This window comes from Urocitellus parryii, chromosome 9, assembly GCF_045843805.1.
Source record: "Urocitellus parryii isolate mUroPar1 chromosome 9, mUroPar1.hap1, whole genome shotgun sequence".
Lineage (NCBI taxonomy): Eukaryota > Metazoa > Chordata > Mammalia > Rodentia > Sciuridae > Urocitellus > Urocitellus parryii.
In genome coordinates this window covers 61,559,409-61,578,316 of record NC_135539.1, presented here as the reverse complement: position 1 = coordinate 61,578,316, position 18,908 = coordinate 61,559,409, and the positions used below count along the sequence as shown (strand labels likewise).

General features: G+C 33.8%; 1 protein-coding gene across 1 annotated transcript in view; it reads right to left on the bottom strand.

Annotated features, from left to right (window-relative positions):
- The window catches only part of Malrd1 (MAM and LDL receptor class A domain containing 1), a 656,113-nt gene that overhangs the window by 182,200 nt on the left and 455,005 nt on the right, over nt 1–18,908 (bottom strand). Inside the window, exon 31 of the mRNA XM_077802928.1 lies at nt 13,870–14,031. Within this exon, the coding sequence (XP_077659054.1) occupies nt 13,870–14,031 (162 nt within the window). The remainder of the gene's footprint in view (nt 1–13,869; nt 14,032–18,908) is intronic.

Here is an 18,908-nt window from a genome sequence, read left to right as displayed (position 1 = left end):
TTTGGATACTGACAGATAAAAATTCTAAAACAATCAAGAATATGGAGAAAGAAGCATTGAAAGTGTAAAGTCAGAACATGGGGAAAGAGCCACATTTAGGTTTGAAAAGGAGGAGGAAAAAAACATTTAAATACAAGAAAGATAGGACAAATATGTCACTGTAGGAAAAACACATGAAATATCATGTAAAACACTTGAAGATGGAGATTGATCAACTGTGTCAAACACATATAATCATAAGAACTGTATCGCCACTGTTATGGTATCATTAACATCCTTGCAGAAAGTTGGATGCACATCTATGAGGCCAAGGACTGTATTTTATTTTATAAATAATTATCACTACAGTATCTAGATCAGTGACCAGTAATTATTTGCTGAAGAAATGATATTTTTGCAGAAGAAAGATTGTAGGAAAGTAGAGGTGTGAATAGTGAGGATGAAGATACAGACAATTTTGTATGGAATAACAACAGTTAGAAGAGAAGCTAGTCTAAGTATAGATGTTTCATTCTGTATTATTATTTTCAGCCAAGGAGTAGAGAAATGTGATGCTTGAAAGCAAAAAGTATGATGTAACTATAGAATGGTTTAAGGACACTTAAAAAGAGAAGTCAATACAAGGAGACAATGCTTATGAGAAGATCAAAATTTAACGGTTCATTGTTTTACTAAAAATAGTCTATAAGTAATAATATGCATTTAGGAAATTCATCTTAGGAAAACTACAGTGTCTGGCTGCTTGTGAAAGGATAAAACAACCAACCTAAAAGATTTTTAGATTATTTTTTCAGGGTTTAATCTTGCCTTCAAGGATTCATAAGAATTGATTCATTAACATGCTTTTCATTCAATATCATTTCTCACACATTTTGCCATGATTCTTGTGTTTTTTTTTCTTTTATTAAAGCAGACATCACTTAATTTTTACTTGACACAGTTCATGAATACTGTTGGAATATGTTAAATAAATATAGACAGAGGCTGGGGTTATGGCTCAGCTGTAGAGTGCTCGCCTCACAGGTGTGAGACCCTGGGTTCGATCCTCAGCACCATATAAAAATAAATAAACAAAATAAAGATATTGTGCCCAGGTATAAATAAAACAAATATTTAAAATAAATAAATATAGACAAAAAACCCCACCAAACTAAATAGAAAGTAAAACAAAGTTCAAGATTGCATTTCTCTAGGGGGAGGGAGGAGAAAGGGACGGGGAGGAGTACGGAGGACTGAATTAGAGCCAATTATATTTTATCCTTTTATGCGTGTGTCAAAATGAATCCTAATGTTATGCATAACTTAAAAAATTAAAAGTATACAAACAAAAAAGAAACAGAAAATTGTTTATTTTCTTCATTCTGTGTTAAAACTTAGGGGCTCAGGTCAGCAGGGTGCAAGCCTGTGGGCCATCTGGCCTGTCACCTGTTCTCATACCATCTTTGAGTTAAGGTACCTCTTGTTTTCAAATGAATGGAAAAGATAATTCAAAAGGATAATTGTTGTGATATATAAAATTATACAAACTTAAAAATTTAAACAAAACTGGTTTGTTTGTTAAAAAATAAAGCTCATGTTTTGCTACCTCTGGTGTGAGACCAGTGTTGCTTTTTGGCAGCAAAATGGAAATTACTTGTCAGATCATGGAGATGTTTGAAGAAACACAGAGCAGTTATTGATGGCTGGGGTTTTTTCTTAGTGTTTTCTAATATAACCAAAATCAAGTCAACCTTCTATCTCAGGAAAAAATAAGGGAAATAGGAATGACCCTGGTTTAAACACACACTAGGGTTTCATGAAGACAAACACTTTTATTTTACTTCTGGTTAACTAGAAATCAGCGGGTACATTTATTTACAGCCTTTTTGTGTTGAGAAACTAAATCTGTAGGATATATTCTGAAGCTTATCAGCCAACAGTCTCTCAATTGTCTTCTTTGGTGGTGGTGTGTTATTTGGAGTGAAATGTTTGTATTTATAAAAAGTAAAACAAGATAAGGAGAAAGAAGATACTAAACTAAGGGAAGAAAATAGCAACTAGAATCAGAGGAAAAATATACTTGTTGGTTTTGAGCCATCTGATTTGAGAATAGAATGCCATACCAAAAATGATATCATTTTACTGGATATGGTGAAGCACCCCTGGAATCCCAGCTACTCAGGAGGCTGAGCAGGGGGCCAGCCTGGGCAACTCAGTTAGATCCTGTCTCAAAATAAATAATAAAGGGATGGGGGTGTAGCTCAGTGGTAGAGCATCAGTGAGTTCGATCCCTAGTAATGGCAAAAAAAAAAAAAAAAAAAGAGAGACATCAATTTAAACATTTTGGTTTTGAGAAGAGAAACAAACTATCATTACTGATCATTTTATGTCATTAAATTTAGATATCTCAGAAAGTTTTGAGAAAGTCTTATTAAGCTGTAGAGAACAGTGGTTAGAAATACAGGCTTTTGCCTCATATACCCAGGGCTCCTCCTGCTAGATCCCAAAGTGCTCTTTGTGATGCTGGGCACAAGTTATTAATCCTCTCTGCATATCATTTCTCTCTCCCCTAGGAGGTTGTGAGGGTTAAGATTTTATTTTCTGTTGTATTTTATTTTTTTAAAAAAAGAAATAAACAAGAGCTGGGGTTGTGGCTCAGTGGTGGTGTGCTTGCCTAGGACATGCAAGGCCCTGGGTTCCATCCTCAGCACCACAAAAAAATAAATAAATAAAATAAAGCTATTATGTCCAACTACAACTAAAAAATTAAAATAAAAAATAAATGAACAATAAAAGCCTTTAAAATGTTTAAGTTTGTCAGATGATAGTAAGATAATAAATATCAGTTATGCTGTTCATTAATACCCATTTTTTTCTAATATTCCAAATTATTCTCCTTCATAAAATCTCCTTTCTATCCTAATGTTTGAATGACATGATAAGAGAGAAGTCAGAGAAGAAGAAGAAAAAAGAAAGCACGAATAGGGTAAAATCAGAAAAAAATATATTGATATTAACAAGGTACATAAATGCTATCATGCATTACTTCAGCATGTTGATGAGAAATATTGGCAATTAAAGAAAGTAAAAAGCTAAACATAATTTGTGGTTACACTAAACATCAAGAGGATTGTTTCTATGGAAAGGCAAATAAATGAGCAGTTCTAAAATTAAGTGGAAAAAAGAAAGCTTTTAAAATAATCTGAGATAAATTCATACATGATTAAAAAATAACATCCCATATCCCAGCAGACCAAACTTTGGGAATAATGCTGAGTAATACACTATGAAAGCAAAGCACTCAAAACAAATCAGGTTTGTGACTGGTGATGTCATACTAGCCATCCTGATGGTCATGGTTAGGGTGGTAGTAATGGTGAGATTCACTAGATTAGCACCAATTATACAGAAAGACAACCTTTTTTCTATTTAAGAATCATCAAAATAAGGTTTTCTGTTAGTGAAACAACTAAACATTTTATTAAGGAAAACCCATTCTGCTGACATGGATTATTGAATTTTAGTACTTGTGAAAAAATTTTCAAGTCATTACCTGAAAATACCAATCCTATAAAAATTAGGTTAAAAACTTAAAATAGAGTTCTGGAATGATGTTATATCATTAACTGTAGAGATGAGATATGCCATCAGAGAGACATTGTCACATATCTAATAGGGCAACAGAGATTCTGCAATTTCATGGAAGTAATTAAATATTAGAAAAAAAGATAAAATAAGGAAATAAAGAATTATATTGGTTCTTCTCTTTGAAAATTATGGGACAAGGAACTATTTTATTTTGGCAATAATTTAGAAAGCTATGCTTTTGACATTATACTAATGTTCTCTAAGAAGATTGCTACATTAACATCTAATTATTAGATGTACTTTGTGAATGTTTCCATGAGGTTAAATTATTATGTCACTTTGCTTTGGGGATGTTCTCTCATTTTCAAAAAACCTTTACTTATTGGAAGTTAAATACATCATCTCTGTAGTTTTTGATTGCAAGTGTGTGAACCCATAAACAAGAGGTTGCCCATCTATGATGACATCCAGGGATGAGTACTTTTTAATATTTATTTAATAATTGAAGTGTATTATCTATTTGTTAGGAAAATCTCTAAGTTAGGGAATACTTTTCTTATACATGCATTATAATATCAAACAGGACTGTTCAATAACAATGCAATGTGAATCACATATGTAGTTTTTGGATTTTTGACAGCCACATTTTTAAAAATCCAAGAAATTATGAAATCATCTTATTTAACTCAATATATCTGTATACAAAGCACTAACAAGATTTTTTGTAGTATGTCTTTGAAATCCAGTGTGTAGTTCATATGAATAGCACCTCTCAGTTTGGATTAGCCACATTCCTAGGGCTCCATAGTTCCATGAGGTTGGTGGTTAACACATTGGACCATAAGGTTGTAGAAGAACTGTTTTGAGTTAGACAGTTTGGCCTTCCAGACTCCTTGCTCAGTCATCCATGCAACTTGGTTGTTTTTTAACTTTTCAAAACATACAGCATGTTGCACATCATAGTATTTAAAAAAGATTAAATGAGTAACATATGCAATTATTTTTTGCCATTTCTGATTCAGGAAACATTTAACAGATGTTAGTTCTCTTCCTCTCAATACTCTGTAATTTCTCTTTATTTTGTTTGAAAAAAATTCTGTTGTTTGGATTTGTGTGAATATATAGAAGAGAATCTATTCAATATCCAGTGATAGGCTTTGTAAAACCTACAACAATTTCGGGATGGCATCCTCATTCTAGTCTCCTTGTGAATTTTTCTTGAACCCTTCTCTCTGCTACATGATGGCAGAGATCCTTCTCTGATTTGTTCAACAGGTGTTCCAAGTTCCAGAACAGTGCCTGGCAGAAATGCACTTCAATGAATATTTGTCCATGAATGATATATATCATTTTATGAATATATCACTCAACTATGTATATTCTCCATTTATTCACAAATGTTCCTAAAGTGGACTGACATCAGACACACTACAGATGTTTCCCTTTTGTGGCTTCAATGTCCTTATTATTATTATCAGTGGTAGTTATAGTAGCAGTATATTAGTAATTCCTCCCTTGGAGCACACAAACCACCACCAATCAAAGCAAAAATCTCTCCTGAAATAACATCATTAAAAATTCCAATGTAGGGGTGGGGTTATAGCTCAGCAGTAGATTGCTTGCCTCACATGTGCAAGGCCCTGGGTTCGATCCTCAGGACCACATAAAAATAAACAAATAAAATAATGTTATAAAAATTCCAATGTATTAATTAAGAATCAGAGAAAATAAAAGAAGGATTTGCATATCATATTACTTGATATATCTCAGTATTCCATAAAAACCTAGTGAGATATTTTTAATTATTATTTGTGTCTTCACTTCTACTTGTAAATAACTCCCTTGGATTTTCTTATCCAGTTTTTATTCCGTACTAGATTTTATAAATTTTTAAATTTTATTTTTAATTTCACATATTTAAGGTGTACAGCAGGATGTTTTGACATACATATACATAGTGAGATGATTGCTACAGCCAAAATATTACTTTTATGTGTGTATATGGTAAACATAAAACTAAGCAAAACTTCCTGTATATGATACTCTATTATTAACTGTAATTCTCATACTGTACTTTTGGTCTCTAGATTTAGTTATCCTATATAGGTAAGTTTTTACCCTTTGACCGCCTTCTCATTTTCCCTATTCCCTTGCTTATGAGAATTACATTTCTATGGATTTGAGTCTTCCTTATTCTCTCTTTAGATTCTACAAGGAAGTGAGATCATGTAGTATGTTTCCCTGTGTCTGCCTTACTTCACTTAGCATAATGCCCAGTAGGTTCAACCAATGTTTTTGCCAATGACAAGATCTCCATTTTGTATGCTAAACAATATTCTGTATGCATGTGTGTATGTGTGTGTGTGTGTGTGTGTGTGTGTGTGTGTGTGTATGCATATCTAATTTCTTTATCTGTTCATCCCAAGAAGGACACTTTGGTGGTTTTCACATAATGACCATTGTGTGATTAATACTGTAATAAACATGAGGGTGCAGACAGTGACTCCCAGTCCTCATGTCACCAACACTGCACAAAGGTCACCTTTTCTCCACAGCCTCCATCCCCATGCTTGTTACCTACTGTCTCCTTGGTAAAAGCCATCCCAACAGGTGTGAGACAATATATCCTTATGGTTTTGATTGCATGTACTTGATGAACCAGGAGGTTAAGAGCATTTTTTCATAGACCTGTTTGTTAGTACTTTTTTGTCTTCTTTGGAAAAACGTTTATTCAGGTCCTTCATCCATTTTTCCTACCAGGTATTTAAAATTTTTATTTTTGATATTGAGTGGTATGCATTCTTAAACATTCATACTTGGGGGGAACATTATTTTGAATATCTTTACTTTGGAAATTTCAAATTTGTACCTTATTAGAAAAAATAAAACAAACTGCTATACAAAATCTAGCTTCAAGAATTTTCAATCCATGTTCAGATGTCTTATTTGCTGTATTTCCACCCATAACCTCAATTCAATTGGGTTTTTTGAACACCATCTGGGATATTAAATTATATCATCTCTAAAACACACATATTTCTGTAAGGTAAAGACTCCTTTTTTCATAAATAGCTTATTACATATTTTAAAATTATACTTTCTTATTATAATTGAACAGCCAATAGGAAATGTATTTCATATAAACATAGATGTATATGTGTGAATATATAGTCCTAATACTTTTATATAATAGTGCACATAAAAAACAGCTACTAGCATAGTATTGAGGTAAATGAGGAGGATGCTGCTGCTTGCTTCCCAAAATCTTGCACATGTGCATTGGATTGGCAGTTTTGATCCTAGTCCCTGAGAAGGAGGGTGGCATAGGACTCATAAGGCTGGATAACAAACAGGCACAGGAACAGTTTTTAAAGAGCAATAAAAAGTGTAGGTGTAACATTTGTCCATTACGTGGAGTTATCTATTTCCTCAGGGATAACTGTTCCCTTTTCACATCCTCATCTTCCTCTCTCAATTGTCTTTAAATTCCCTGTGATCCTTTGCTATTCATTTTAAATTTATTAATGAAAGACTTTATTGTTTAGGAAAAAATAAACAATGTTCATAGTAGTTTTACAGAATTGTTTTCCAGCAGATATCTCCTTTGATTGGGAGAGTGAATGGCAGGTGCTGTATCTGTAGGTGGCCATGTACACTAGTAGGCTTCCCTATAGTGCAGGGCTCTCAACCTTGGTTGCACATTACAATCTTATACATTCTTACAATTTTGATGCCCTGACCACAACCTGCAGTGATTACATCTGAATATTTGAGAGTGGATCCCAGATATCAGTACTTAAAACAAAACTCACCAGATCATTCTACTATGGAGTTAAGGCTGAAAATAGTGTGCTTGGTTCTGAGCCCAGGGGGTAGGCACTCAGGTAAACTGCAATGCCTTAAGTATTTATTTTTTGAACAGTTATCTTTTTCTCACCCTGAAAACCTACCGTGTTGATCCTGTGTAACCCCAAGCATGAATCTGTCTCTTTTCAAGGTTGTTATTATCTCATAATCATTCCTTCCCAGGAAGATTCCAATCTGCGCAGCAGTTCTGATTTTTATCCTGAGAGAAAAGGCCATTGCTGTGTGTAGCTGAGTTTGCAAACATTGGTCACTGGTAGGAAAGACACATGAAAAAGCCATTTCCCCCCTCTACTGGGTGTTCTGACTACTGTTTCTAAAATTCATCCCAAACTTTCTTTTTATTTGCATTGATCTGCTAGGGCAGTCATAATCAAATACCAAATAAACTGACTGGCATAAACAAAAGAAACTTATTTTCTCATAATTCTGGAGGCTAGAGGTTGAAGGCCATAGTATCAGTAGATTTGATTTCTCCTGAGGTCTCTCTCTGTGCCTTAAAGATGGCCACTCTATTGTTGTGTCCTTGAATGGCCTTTTATTCTGTGTGTCCAATTCACCTCTGTTGTCTCTTCCTCTTCTTGTTAGGAAACCCTTCCTATTGGATCAGGGCCCCCTCTTTTTGACTTCATTTAACCTTAATTACCTCTTTCACATCCCTGTCTTCAAACATTGTCACATGGGGGTTTAGGACTTCAATATATAAATTGAGGTGAGGGACAATTCATTTCATAATGGTACCTTTTACTTTGATTTGGGGATATCTGTTTAGATCCTTGGGTAAACCTATAGTGAACCCTTTTCCCTGGGCAGAAATTTATGCTATAGTGCTTCGTTACCTGTTTTTTTTTTTTTTTGTATGCAAGCATGTTGTTAGAGTAAATGTACATGTGTGTGTGAGAGCGAGCATGTGAATAAGAGCAGAATGAATCTGAGAATAACTGTCTGGTTGACATGTGAGGGAGGACTCAATTTTATATGTCAAATTCCATACCCCTGTCCTGGATACAGGAGTTTCTGTGTACTCTCTCAGAGACCAGGGAAAGATGGTGATAAAAGTCTAGAATGCAATTGAAGTGAGGGAGCCCTGAACAGGAAATTTAAGTGGATCCATGCAGAGCTGGATATAAGAGGAAGCAAGCTACATTAATGTCCTGAAAAGGGGCTTAGAGTATGCATCACACTCTAGGGTTTGAGCTCAGGCTTTGTTGCTCATTAGACAGGTTGACAGAAGTTGCTTAGCATTTGTGGTCTTCGTCTCTCATGTAGGAAAGATGGTACGTGTCCTGTCTGCATGGCCAGAAGAACAGTTATCATCTGTCTAATCTGCACGGCATGACCAAACAAGTATCAAGTTCAGTTATGTATACTGAACACATTATATCTTAAATTGCAGTTATAGAAGTGAGACCATTAGCATACAAAGATTAGTAGGGGATATTTTTTAACCTGGATGGTGAATACAAAATTGCACAATAGTGAGCATGCAGGTTTTATATGGGACAGCAAACTATTCCAGAAATTTTTCAAACTCTAACCCATACCCTCAGGTGTCATAACTACCAGTGCATGGTAGTTAGTAGACACTAAGGAAATGCTTGTATTAATTGATCCAAAATACTTTGCCGCTAATCAATATGGAAGACGATATATCCAAGTCACATGTGACCTACATAGTACTTATCAAGTGTGACTCCATTTGACTTTAAATGCTAGGGAGAACATAAAAATCACAGATATGACTTCTGACCAACTGGAATTTATGGTACAATTATGGTGATGGTCAACTATATCATTAAAAAGGACAAAATTGTGAAGGAAGGGAAATAAGAAAACAGCAGCCTTGTGCATAATGCCTTCATGTATTCATGTCACATAAATGTCACTCTTGCCATTAAATCTTGGATATATTAACTATCAATGCTATTCACATGTAGACTGCAGAATGGATTGATGTTTGTGATTTCTCCCTACAGCTGGGAAATATCTCTAAAATGGTTTGTAAACAGGCCTGAGATGGGCATTGAAAATGGCTTTCTTATGTATCTAATTCTTCATCTTGGTAACAATAAGTAAAAAGATCCATAAATACAGTTTTAATTAACAATAATGTTGTGATGCTTAGAAATAGACCATAGGCTCTTTAATCTGTTGGCCTTCTTATAAAGAATTTTGTTTTTCCCAGAGGGTCAAAATTAATTAGTATCCTCACAATTTATTTAGCAGCCCATTGTTTCAGAGATACTTCAACAAGCTCATTGAACAGTATTTGTGCAACAAGGACAATATAATCAAACTCTTTTGAAGAGAGCGCTCTAAAAAATATACCATCTCAAGTAGTGATTAACAGGGAGGATAATAAAATATCCTGTAGGAGTGATGATATTTCTTTATCACTGGACAGCATATTGTTATACAATATTGCATAAATAACCAGATTCAAAACTTTTCACATGCTACTTAAGGAACTGACACTAACTATAAAGTTTGAAAAAGAAAATAAATTCTCCTATTAATAATCCTTAATAAGTTCTATTAAAAGGTATCATTGATCACTCATCTGTCTCCTTGAAAATCGAATGTGAACTTTCTTTCTCTTATCTATTGTCTACCGTCTTTTGCTCACTGAGCTTACAATACTTTTGTACCATTAGTAATATTAAACTAGTGGAAATGTTACTTTTCAAGTACCTTCTTAGATCAGGGAAGATTATTGCAGATGGATCTTAAAGAACACCAGCTTTTGTGTCTACACATTATTGTCTGGATCTGAGCAGCAAAAATGAAAATTGGCTTATTTTTCATAATTTCTCAAGGAAATCAAACCCATACACATTCTCAGAAATTACCATAAAAGTAAAAAAAAATTCATTTAAATATACATTCATTTTTGTGAATATTTACTATAGTGCTAGTATTAGTAATTAGTTTACTTATTCAATAATTATTAAATAATTTTTTAAATTTTGGCCTATCCCCAAATTGGAATACTATAACTAAAACTACCATACTACAAATATTCACAACATACAACCTTCTTTGCACTATATTTTTTCAATTATTAAAATTAAAGCCCTGGTTTATTTTGAAAATATATCCATCAAAAAAGAATGGTAGTATATACAAAAATAATACCTATCAAAAGTTATATCATTGCACTAGGATTATAGGAAAAATTTTCCTTTGTATCTGATTATGGGTATTCTGAAACATTTAGAAAAAAATTGTTTTACTTAGTAATAAAAAACTGATAAAAAGAAATACAGAAGAAAAGATAAATATTAAAAATGAGAATAAAATGTTTAAACTTTCCAGTGGGTGATGTTTAAAAATATTCACCACACTTTTCACAAGTACATCAATGTATTGCCATCATATATGCTACATTTTCTTTTGAGATGACATTCTTACTTTCATTTACTTATTTTTGGATTTATTCCTACTCCTCTCAACTCCAACTGTATCACCCACCTAAGTAATCCATGTGAATACACAAGTGTGTGTCCTTTCTCTTTTTCTTCATGCATAATTATAATGGAAGTATTTATGGATAGATGTATACATATGTATAAATACATGTTTGTTATTCACTTTAGAAAAATTGGATTAAACTTTATGATCATTTTTTCATGTTGCTTTACTCATTGACAATATCCCTGGAAAATCTCTATGAATCAATTGTATGGGACTAAACTGTTTTTAGCAGGGTCTTGATACTGCATGCTGTGGATTTCATGAGTGACCTTTGCTTCTAGACTATTCTAGGTTCTCAATGGAGTGATTTTGTCCTCTAGAGGGTAGCCGGTGATTTCTAAGGACATTTTGATTTGTAAAGACCCTCTCTAGAGAGATGCATGCTTTTGGCAGCTGCTTGGTAGAGACCAGGAGTTATGCCAAACACAGCATTGAGGAAGTCCCTCAACAATTCGTGTGTGTGCCCCAAACATCACTAGCCCCAGTTGGAGACATCTACCAGACAGTCTGATCTACCTCTGGCTGGGATACTCTTTCCTTGGGTAAACTTGTGGTCCCTTCCTTTCCTCTTTGTAGTCTTTTTTTGAATGTCCCTTTCTCCATGGCTTATTTTGACCATCCTATTTACAATGCACTCTCCAACCAAGGTGCAGACTCTGGCCTTTCGAACCCTACTTCATTCTTTTCTTCTTTGCACCCTCAACTGCTAACAAGCCATATAATTTATTCTCTTTATCCATCATCTTTTTCTCTCTTCCCAGAATACAAGCTCTGCTGCAGTAGAGATTTTTTTTATCTGTTTTATTCACTGATGTATCCTTTGGAGCTAGAATAGTGTCTGGCATTTGATACATGGCTGAGCAAAGGAACACAAAAGATTGTATGAGAAGCTTTCACTTATTTCCTAGCTTTTGACTGCAAACATGCCAAAATCAATGTCCTCACACACTAATCATTATATGTTGTGTCTTAGGTCTCAATGTGGCCAGAATGCTTTCTAAATTGGTTTTAGAGATTGACTAATGAATTTTGGAAGGTAGATCCTGCTTCTCAAAATGCACATAATTACTCTCTGTTTTTTTTCTTTCAAAGCGTTTTGTTTTTGTTACGTTCTAGTCTTCAATCCATCTGAAATGTATGTATGTATATGACATAGGACTGGGGTTTAAATTCCTTTCTCAATTTGTTCCAATTAGTTATACATGACAGCAGAATGCATTCTTGACTCATTGTACATAAGTGGAGCACAATTTCTCATTTCAACTATGCGATGCAGAGTCACATAGGGTCATACCAGTCATGCAATCATAAATGCACATAGGGTAATAATGTCCAACTCATTCCACCATCTTTCCCACTTCCACACTCCTTTGCCTCCCTCACTCCCCTCTGCTCTATCCAAAGTTCCTCATTCTTCCCTAGCTCCCCACCCCTCTTGTCATCAGCATCCACATCTGAATATCAGAGAAAACATTCAGCCTTTGATTTTTTGGGATTGTGGTCCCTCCCTTTCCTCTTTGCAGTCAGTTTTTGAATGCCATTTTCTCCATGGCTTATTTTGACCATCCTATTGGGATTGGCTTAATTTGCTTAGCATGATATTCTCCAGCTCCATACATGTACCTGCAAATGCCATAATTTCATTCTTCTTTAAGGCTGAGTAATATTCCATTGTGTATATATACCACATTTTCTTTATTCATAATTTCTTATCCTTCCAGGTGGATCACCAGATATGCCAGCACCAAATTAAATAATACTGATTAAAAGTATTGAAGGACACTAATTCTAATTCCCACTGAATTAGAATACCCATCTTTGTTATAAATATAAAATTAATTTGTTCTTTTAATTAGTCATAAAATGGCTAAACCAATGTTACATACTTTTATTTTGAGAAGTTATTTCATCTCTTCATAATTCTGCTTTCTCATTGTACCCATGGTCCAGTTTTTCTGAATAATATTGTATTAGGGTACAATATTATGTATGCATACACACATAGAAAAATATTTATTAAAAGGCATAGACTCCTGGTAATTTGGGGGTCTGGAGATTGCACAATCTGCAGAGGGGATTGGTGCTGAATGAGCAGGCAAGCTTATAGTACAGATGAAATTCTCAGAGAGTATACTGAGGAAATCTCTCCTGCTGAGGAAGATGGTATTTCTTATACTATTAGGACCTTCAACTGATAGGAGGCCACATATGCACAGCAATCTGCTTTCCCCCATGTTTGCCAACTTAAACCTTAACCTTATTCAAAAATATCCTCCAGGTTGACACACAAAATTACCACAAATATCTTAGGCTATTTTTTCATCTATAAGAAACACTATATTTTATTCAAAGAAAACATATATATTTATACCTAAAAAAAGTTACACTTTTCAGCGCTGAGTCTGTGGGATTTCTCTGTACAATCATAAACTCACTTCTACTTGGAGTCCACTGATAATAAAGTGGTTAAAGGTTGCATTACTCTCCTATTGTAGAGCAGCAAGCAAAATGTGTAAAGATGTCATGGATGCTCATTCCTTCCATCACCACTTACCTTGTCCATCTTCACTCCTGTGGTTCAGACTGGCAGGAATGAAGCTAATGATCAGCTGACTGTCCATTTTGACAGCAGGAGAACTCTCATCATTGCCAATTGCCTGTCTGTTCACCTACTGAATCCATTAATTAGAATGACACCCACCCAAGCCTGTCCCAAAGGTGTCTATAGAGACACCTTTAGGGTAGAATAAATAAATCTGTACCTCTTAAAATATAAATCCTGGGATTCCTTGCTGTGGCAATGTCTGCTTTGGATCTATTTAATAATTCAGGGGTTAAAATAGAAGGGAAATGCCTTCCTTCCATTAAGCCTATGAGGCTCTAACCCCACATGAACACAAGAAATATCCTCATAAGTTCACATAGTAGAGGCTTACGTGGACTAAGTATTGCTACTAGACTAACCTGGTGTGTGATCAGAGTCTGGACTCAAAGTTTCAGCAGAAATTTCACTGCCAATGTCCCAAACCAAGCCATCCTCAGAGTCTTGAGTCAAATCGCAGGCTGTGGTCCAGTTTCCCGAAGTTGTTTCAAAATTGCAGCTTCCTGTTGTACTTGTGTAAACTCCTAGTGAAACAAACATGTTCATGGAAGTGACTGGAGATGTTTATTACATTCCAATGACCCTATATTTTGTGATGATTTAATATATTAGTATTTGTATATTTTAATTCTTTATAAATACATTTATACAATCAAAATATTCACACCCATGCATAATATCAGTTATATACTGCAACTTTTTTTTATCAGTGGATCCAGAAGCAGTGCATGAAAACTGTCATGTCTTAAGGTATTATCTGTATGGACTAACAATATTGGTAGGTGACAGATAAAACTGTCTGCACATAAACAATGAACTTAGCATCATGATTGTACAGATAATTCAGGTTAAATAAACAGCTTCCATCACTTAGATGTTCATTGCTATCCCTGGGTTGCGTCTTGTGTTTGAATAGCACAGACCTTGAGAGAGGTAGTCATTTACTAAAGACAAGGCGCTTTGAGAAAAGTAGTAAAGCATAGAGGACATAAACCCTATTGGGTACCACACAAATCTCTGGCGCACATTTCAGAGCCATCCACTAAGTAATGAAAGAAATTTTCTCCTAAAAGTATTGATTGATAACTCATTAAAAATTAAATTGCTCACAATGAGAAAAATTAATAGGTGATCGCTGAATGTATACTCCTAGTCGTCTGTGAAAAGTTTCATAATAATACCCTGATATCTAGGCTTTCATTTTTCTTTCTTCTTTTTGCATAGCAGTTATTATTTTTGAGCACTCACTGTAAAATCTGACTGTGTTACATAGACAGAATGAATGATTGGGTTATTTAATCAGTACGAATCTACTGAGATTGTCATTGACTTTTCCTTCATTTTAAAAAGATGAAGTTCATGTTATTTAAATTTTTTTTTTCCATCATCATTTTTTCTTAACATAAAACTTATGTTTCCATAATCTTAATCAGAAAAAAAACCTTGTCATTAAATGAATGCCAAACATATACCAGTCTTTACTGTTTTAATACAAACTTTTCTGGATCCCCAAGAGGATTTTTACTTTTCAACATTCTACTTCCTAAGTATTACAGCATCAAATCTCTAAAACATAAACTAATTTTTAATCATGTACATCCTTCTTATTCTACATGACTATATAATTCATTTATTTTTATACACTTTTTTATGGACTCTGCATTTTTATGTATGTCATGCCAGTATTTTATACTATATAGTAGTTTATATTATGGAGATAAGTAAAAATTCAGTTCTCTCAGTGTGTAGCCAATACATCTGTAAATACTCAGTATTTTCCAATGCACATAGGAGACTACTGTTATGCATTCTTTAAAATGATGGCACATACAAGTTGTATACTATTGTACTGCTATGTAACTAACTCTGACACATTAACTCTATGAAAATTATTCCACATCCTTCTTTATTCACCAGGACACCCTTGTTCCTTCTGTCCCACCTTACTTCACATGTGTTTTTATCTTCAACTTTAGAGACACCTAAACAATCAGGATAAAGTCTCATATTTTATTTTCTCCATCTCAAAATCAGTCACTTTTCCTTTTCCCTTTTCTAAGGCAAATATGCCCATGATCTCAACACCTATCAAAATACTGTAATTACAATCCCATAGCTTTAATTCCTTCAAGGTTACACAACTTTTCTATATCTTTTAATCACAATCAGGCTATCCTTGTTCAATATATATATATATACATATACATATATATATGTGTGTGTGTGTGTACACACACAAACACACACATATATATTTTATATATATTATATATATATATATATATATATATATTTTTTTTTACTGGCTTAACTTTACCACTCTTTATATTTATCCTCATTCATGATTTCCCATAAACTTCTATATTTTTGCGTGGATGATCTAAGATTCTACAACTACAATGAAGAACAGAATAACATCTTCAAACGATTCTTTTTTAGCAAGATAAATTATTTTTATTTTTTTAAAATATTCTTTTTAGATACATTCTCCTTGGAATATACAATTGTCACTCAAAACCTACAATCCCCAAACAAACTCATTGTTCACCTCTCCAAATAGGTTCTTCTCTATGAGATCATGGCTCCATTTCATAACATGAGTCTTATCTCTTTTTAAACATGCAAACCTTCAGAGTCACCATTGATTCTATATTCTATGATTCCATTTTCAATGTTCTACCAATAACTATAGGTTTTCCTTGAGAACTTGTTGAATCTGTTCCCTCCATTATCATCCAGTAACCATCACACTGGTTCAAGCTGGTGGCTTATTTTAAGAGACTGTCTTTAGTGCAGGCTTCATCCTATCAATCTTACAAACCCAAACCACATGAGCATCTTTAAGACTGCTCTTGCATTACTTTTTTTGCTGAAAATATTCCATTTTCTTCACACTTGCTGAAACTACTCTCACAAATCACTAGTCTAGAATACAATAACCTTTACTTTGAGGCAAAGTATTTTTAGAATAAAATCTGTCTCATGTTCAAAATGGTCTTTACTCCACTCACATTTTCAGAAGATTATCTCTTAAATATAAACTTGCTTTTTATACCATTTATGTTTCAGACTACTTCTCTCTCTCTCTCTCAGATATTTTCTCTGGCTTGGTTACTATTTTATAGGCATTCTTTCCCTCTTTTCCAAGGTGCACTTTTATGTAAGTATTCCCCTTTTTTTTCACTCAGGCACATGGATAATCTAACCCACAGTGATGAGATTATTTCTCTTTTGTCCTCTTTATTACTTAAATACAGATTAGGAATGCAAGTCTAGCTAATGAGACTTACTATGGAAAAGACATCTAGGAAAAGTTCGCCTTGTTCTTAAAAGGAAGCCAAAAGGAAGAAAATCTATTTGTTTATTCTCAGGATAGAGTTGCAGATATAAAAACTGATACGAGGAACTAATTCCATAGCAAAGTGGGCTACCTGAAGATGGGAAGTATAAAGAAGACAGGCATCTGTACAATTCCATACATTTGTTGTTTCTCGTTATTTGAGATAACGCATTTGCTTATTGTCTGTATTAGTTAGAAATGCATTTGGCTCTAAACAACTAAAACTCCAAGTTACAGTAACTATAAGCAGACAGGAATTAATTTATCTCAACAAAAAGTCATCAGGTTGTCATTTTGAGATAAGTACTATGGCTTAACTGTATGGTCTTTCTCTGAGCTATCTTCTCCTCCTTCTGCTCATTCCTAGTTGCAAGATGACCCTGTACTTCCTAGTACCACACAGACTCAAGGCACAGAAAAAAAAAGAAAGAGGAAAGATTTAAAAAAAGAACTTTTTTTCTATTCTAGTCTTCATTTTTATGAAATACATAACTTTCTCAACTTTCTATATAGATTTCATTGGCCTCTTGTGGCTGTGAAAAAAATTTGGAGAAGATGTTTTTTTTGTTGCTAGTCACAATGGTGTCAACAATAAAATCATTCAGTTTTTAAGGAATAAAAAAGGGATAAATAGGCTCTTAGCTGATAGGTTGTTTAAACTGGTCAAGATCAGAAATTCTGCCCAAGACATCTTAACTAACATATTCTTTACTGGATATGCTCAGTAGCAAATATTACTCATCTCTGAATATTCAGCTCAAGCCCTATCTCTCCCTCCCCAGAGCACATGAGTACTCAGGATGGTTTTTGGATAAGACACTTCCCAGCATTTACAGTTGTTACCATATATGTAGAAATCCATTGCTTCTTCATTTTGCATTGTCATTTTAATTGATCAGCACTAAGCTATTGTAAACCTCTCTATGTGATCAGATATTATTACTGAACTGCACTATACATACCACAAGTGCTTCAATAAATATCCACTGAAAGATGGATGATGTGAAGAATATAATATCTCTTGATAATGAATATACATCAGTCTTTTCAAAGTGGCAGTTTCTTTGGAACAACTTACTTTCCAATTGTGATATTAATCATGATCCCTTAAATAGACATAAAGCATTACTAACACAACTGGCTTTTTCCCAATGGTTTAATACTTGGACACAAGGTTATATGATCAGTGCAAATACTGATAAATTTATATTTTTAGAGGCATAGCTCCATAGTTTATTATTTTTAATTCCTTATGTTCCAATAGTCACCTCATTTTGAAGACACCATAATGCATGGTACAGGATATTAACATGCCTTCTAGGGAAAAGTATTTTTCCTTGTAAAATGACTTGCTGAAGCTCTGCATTGAGATAGACTTCGAAGAATCTTGTTATAGTAAGTAGATAAGAGTGACATGACTAAATAATGGTATCTGTCCATGCTGTGAAAGGGAGAAGAGGAGGCATCTGCCCACATACTGACCTGGAACACTATGACGACTGAATAAAGGCAGTGGACAATAATTCCATGAGAAAAAACAGATTTTCTATCTTAATTATTAGGTTTTTTACAAGATAATTGATCTCATTTGTTAGAGACCATGCATTTATGTAAAAGGAGATAGCAATAAAAAGGAGGTAGAAATGCAAAAGAAAATTTTATCTTTGTTGATAACATACAGTAATAATTTAGTCTTGAGGAGCATCACCATTTCTTTTTTGATTGTAATAAAAAACATAGAAGTGAGACATTAAATCTGACTGACAAATTTTGAAAGAATATAAAAATGAATTGGAAACGGCTAACATTATACATTCCAGAACACTGAACAAATATTTAATTTAATTCAATATATTCATTTATCTAGTATATCCATTACTCTATTGGATAGATGTTATTATACACATCACACAGGTGAGGAAAATGAAATCTTTGAGATTTACAATAATTGCCTAACAAGAGAGGACTGCAGTCAAAATGAAGACTTCAGGTTAATAACTACAAAAGTCAATTCATTCCCTATATTTCTCTAAATATCATTTTGAAAATGTGATCACTCAT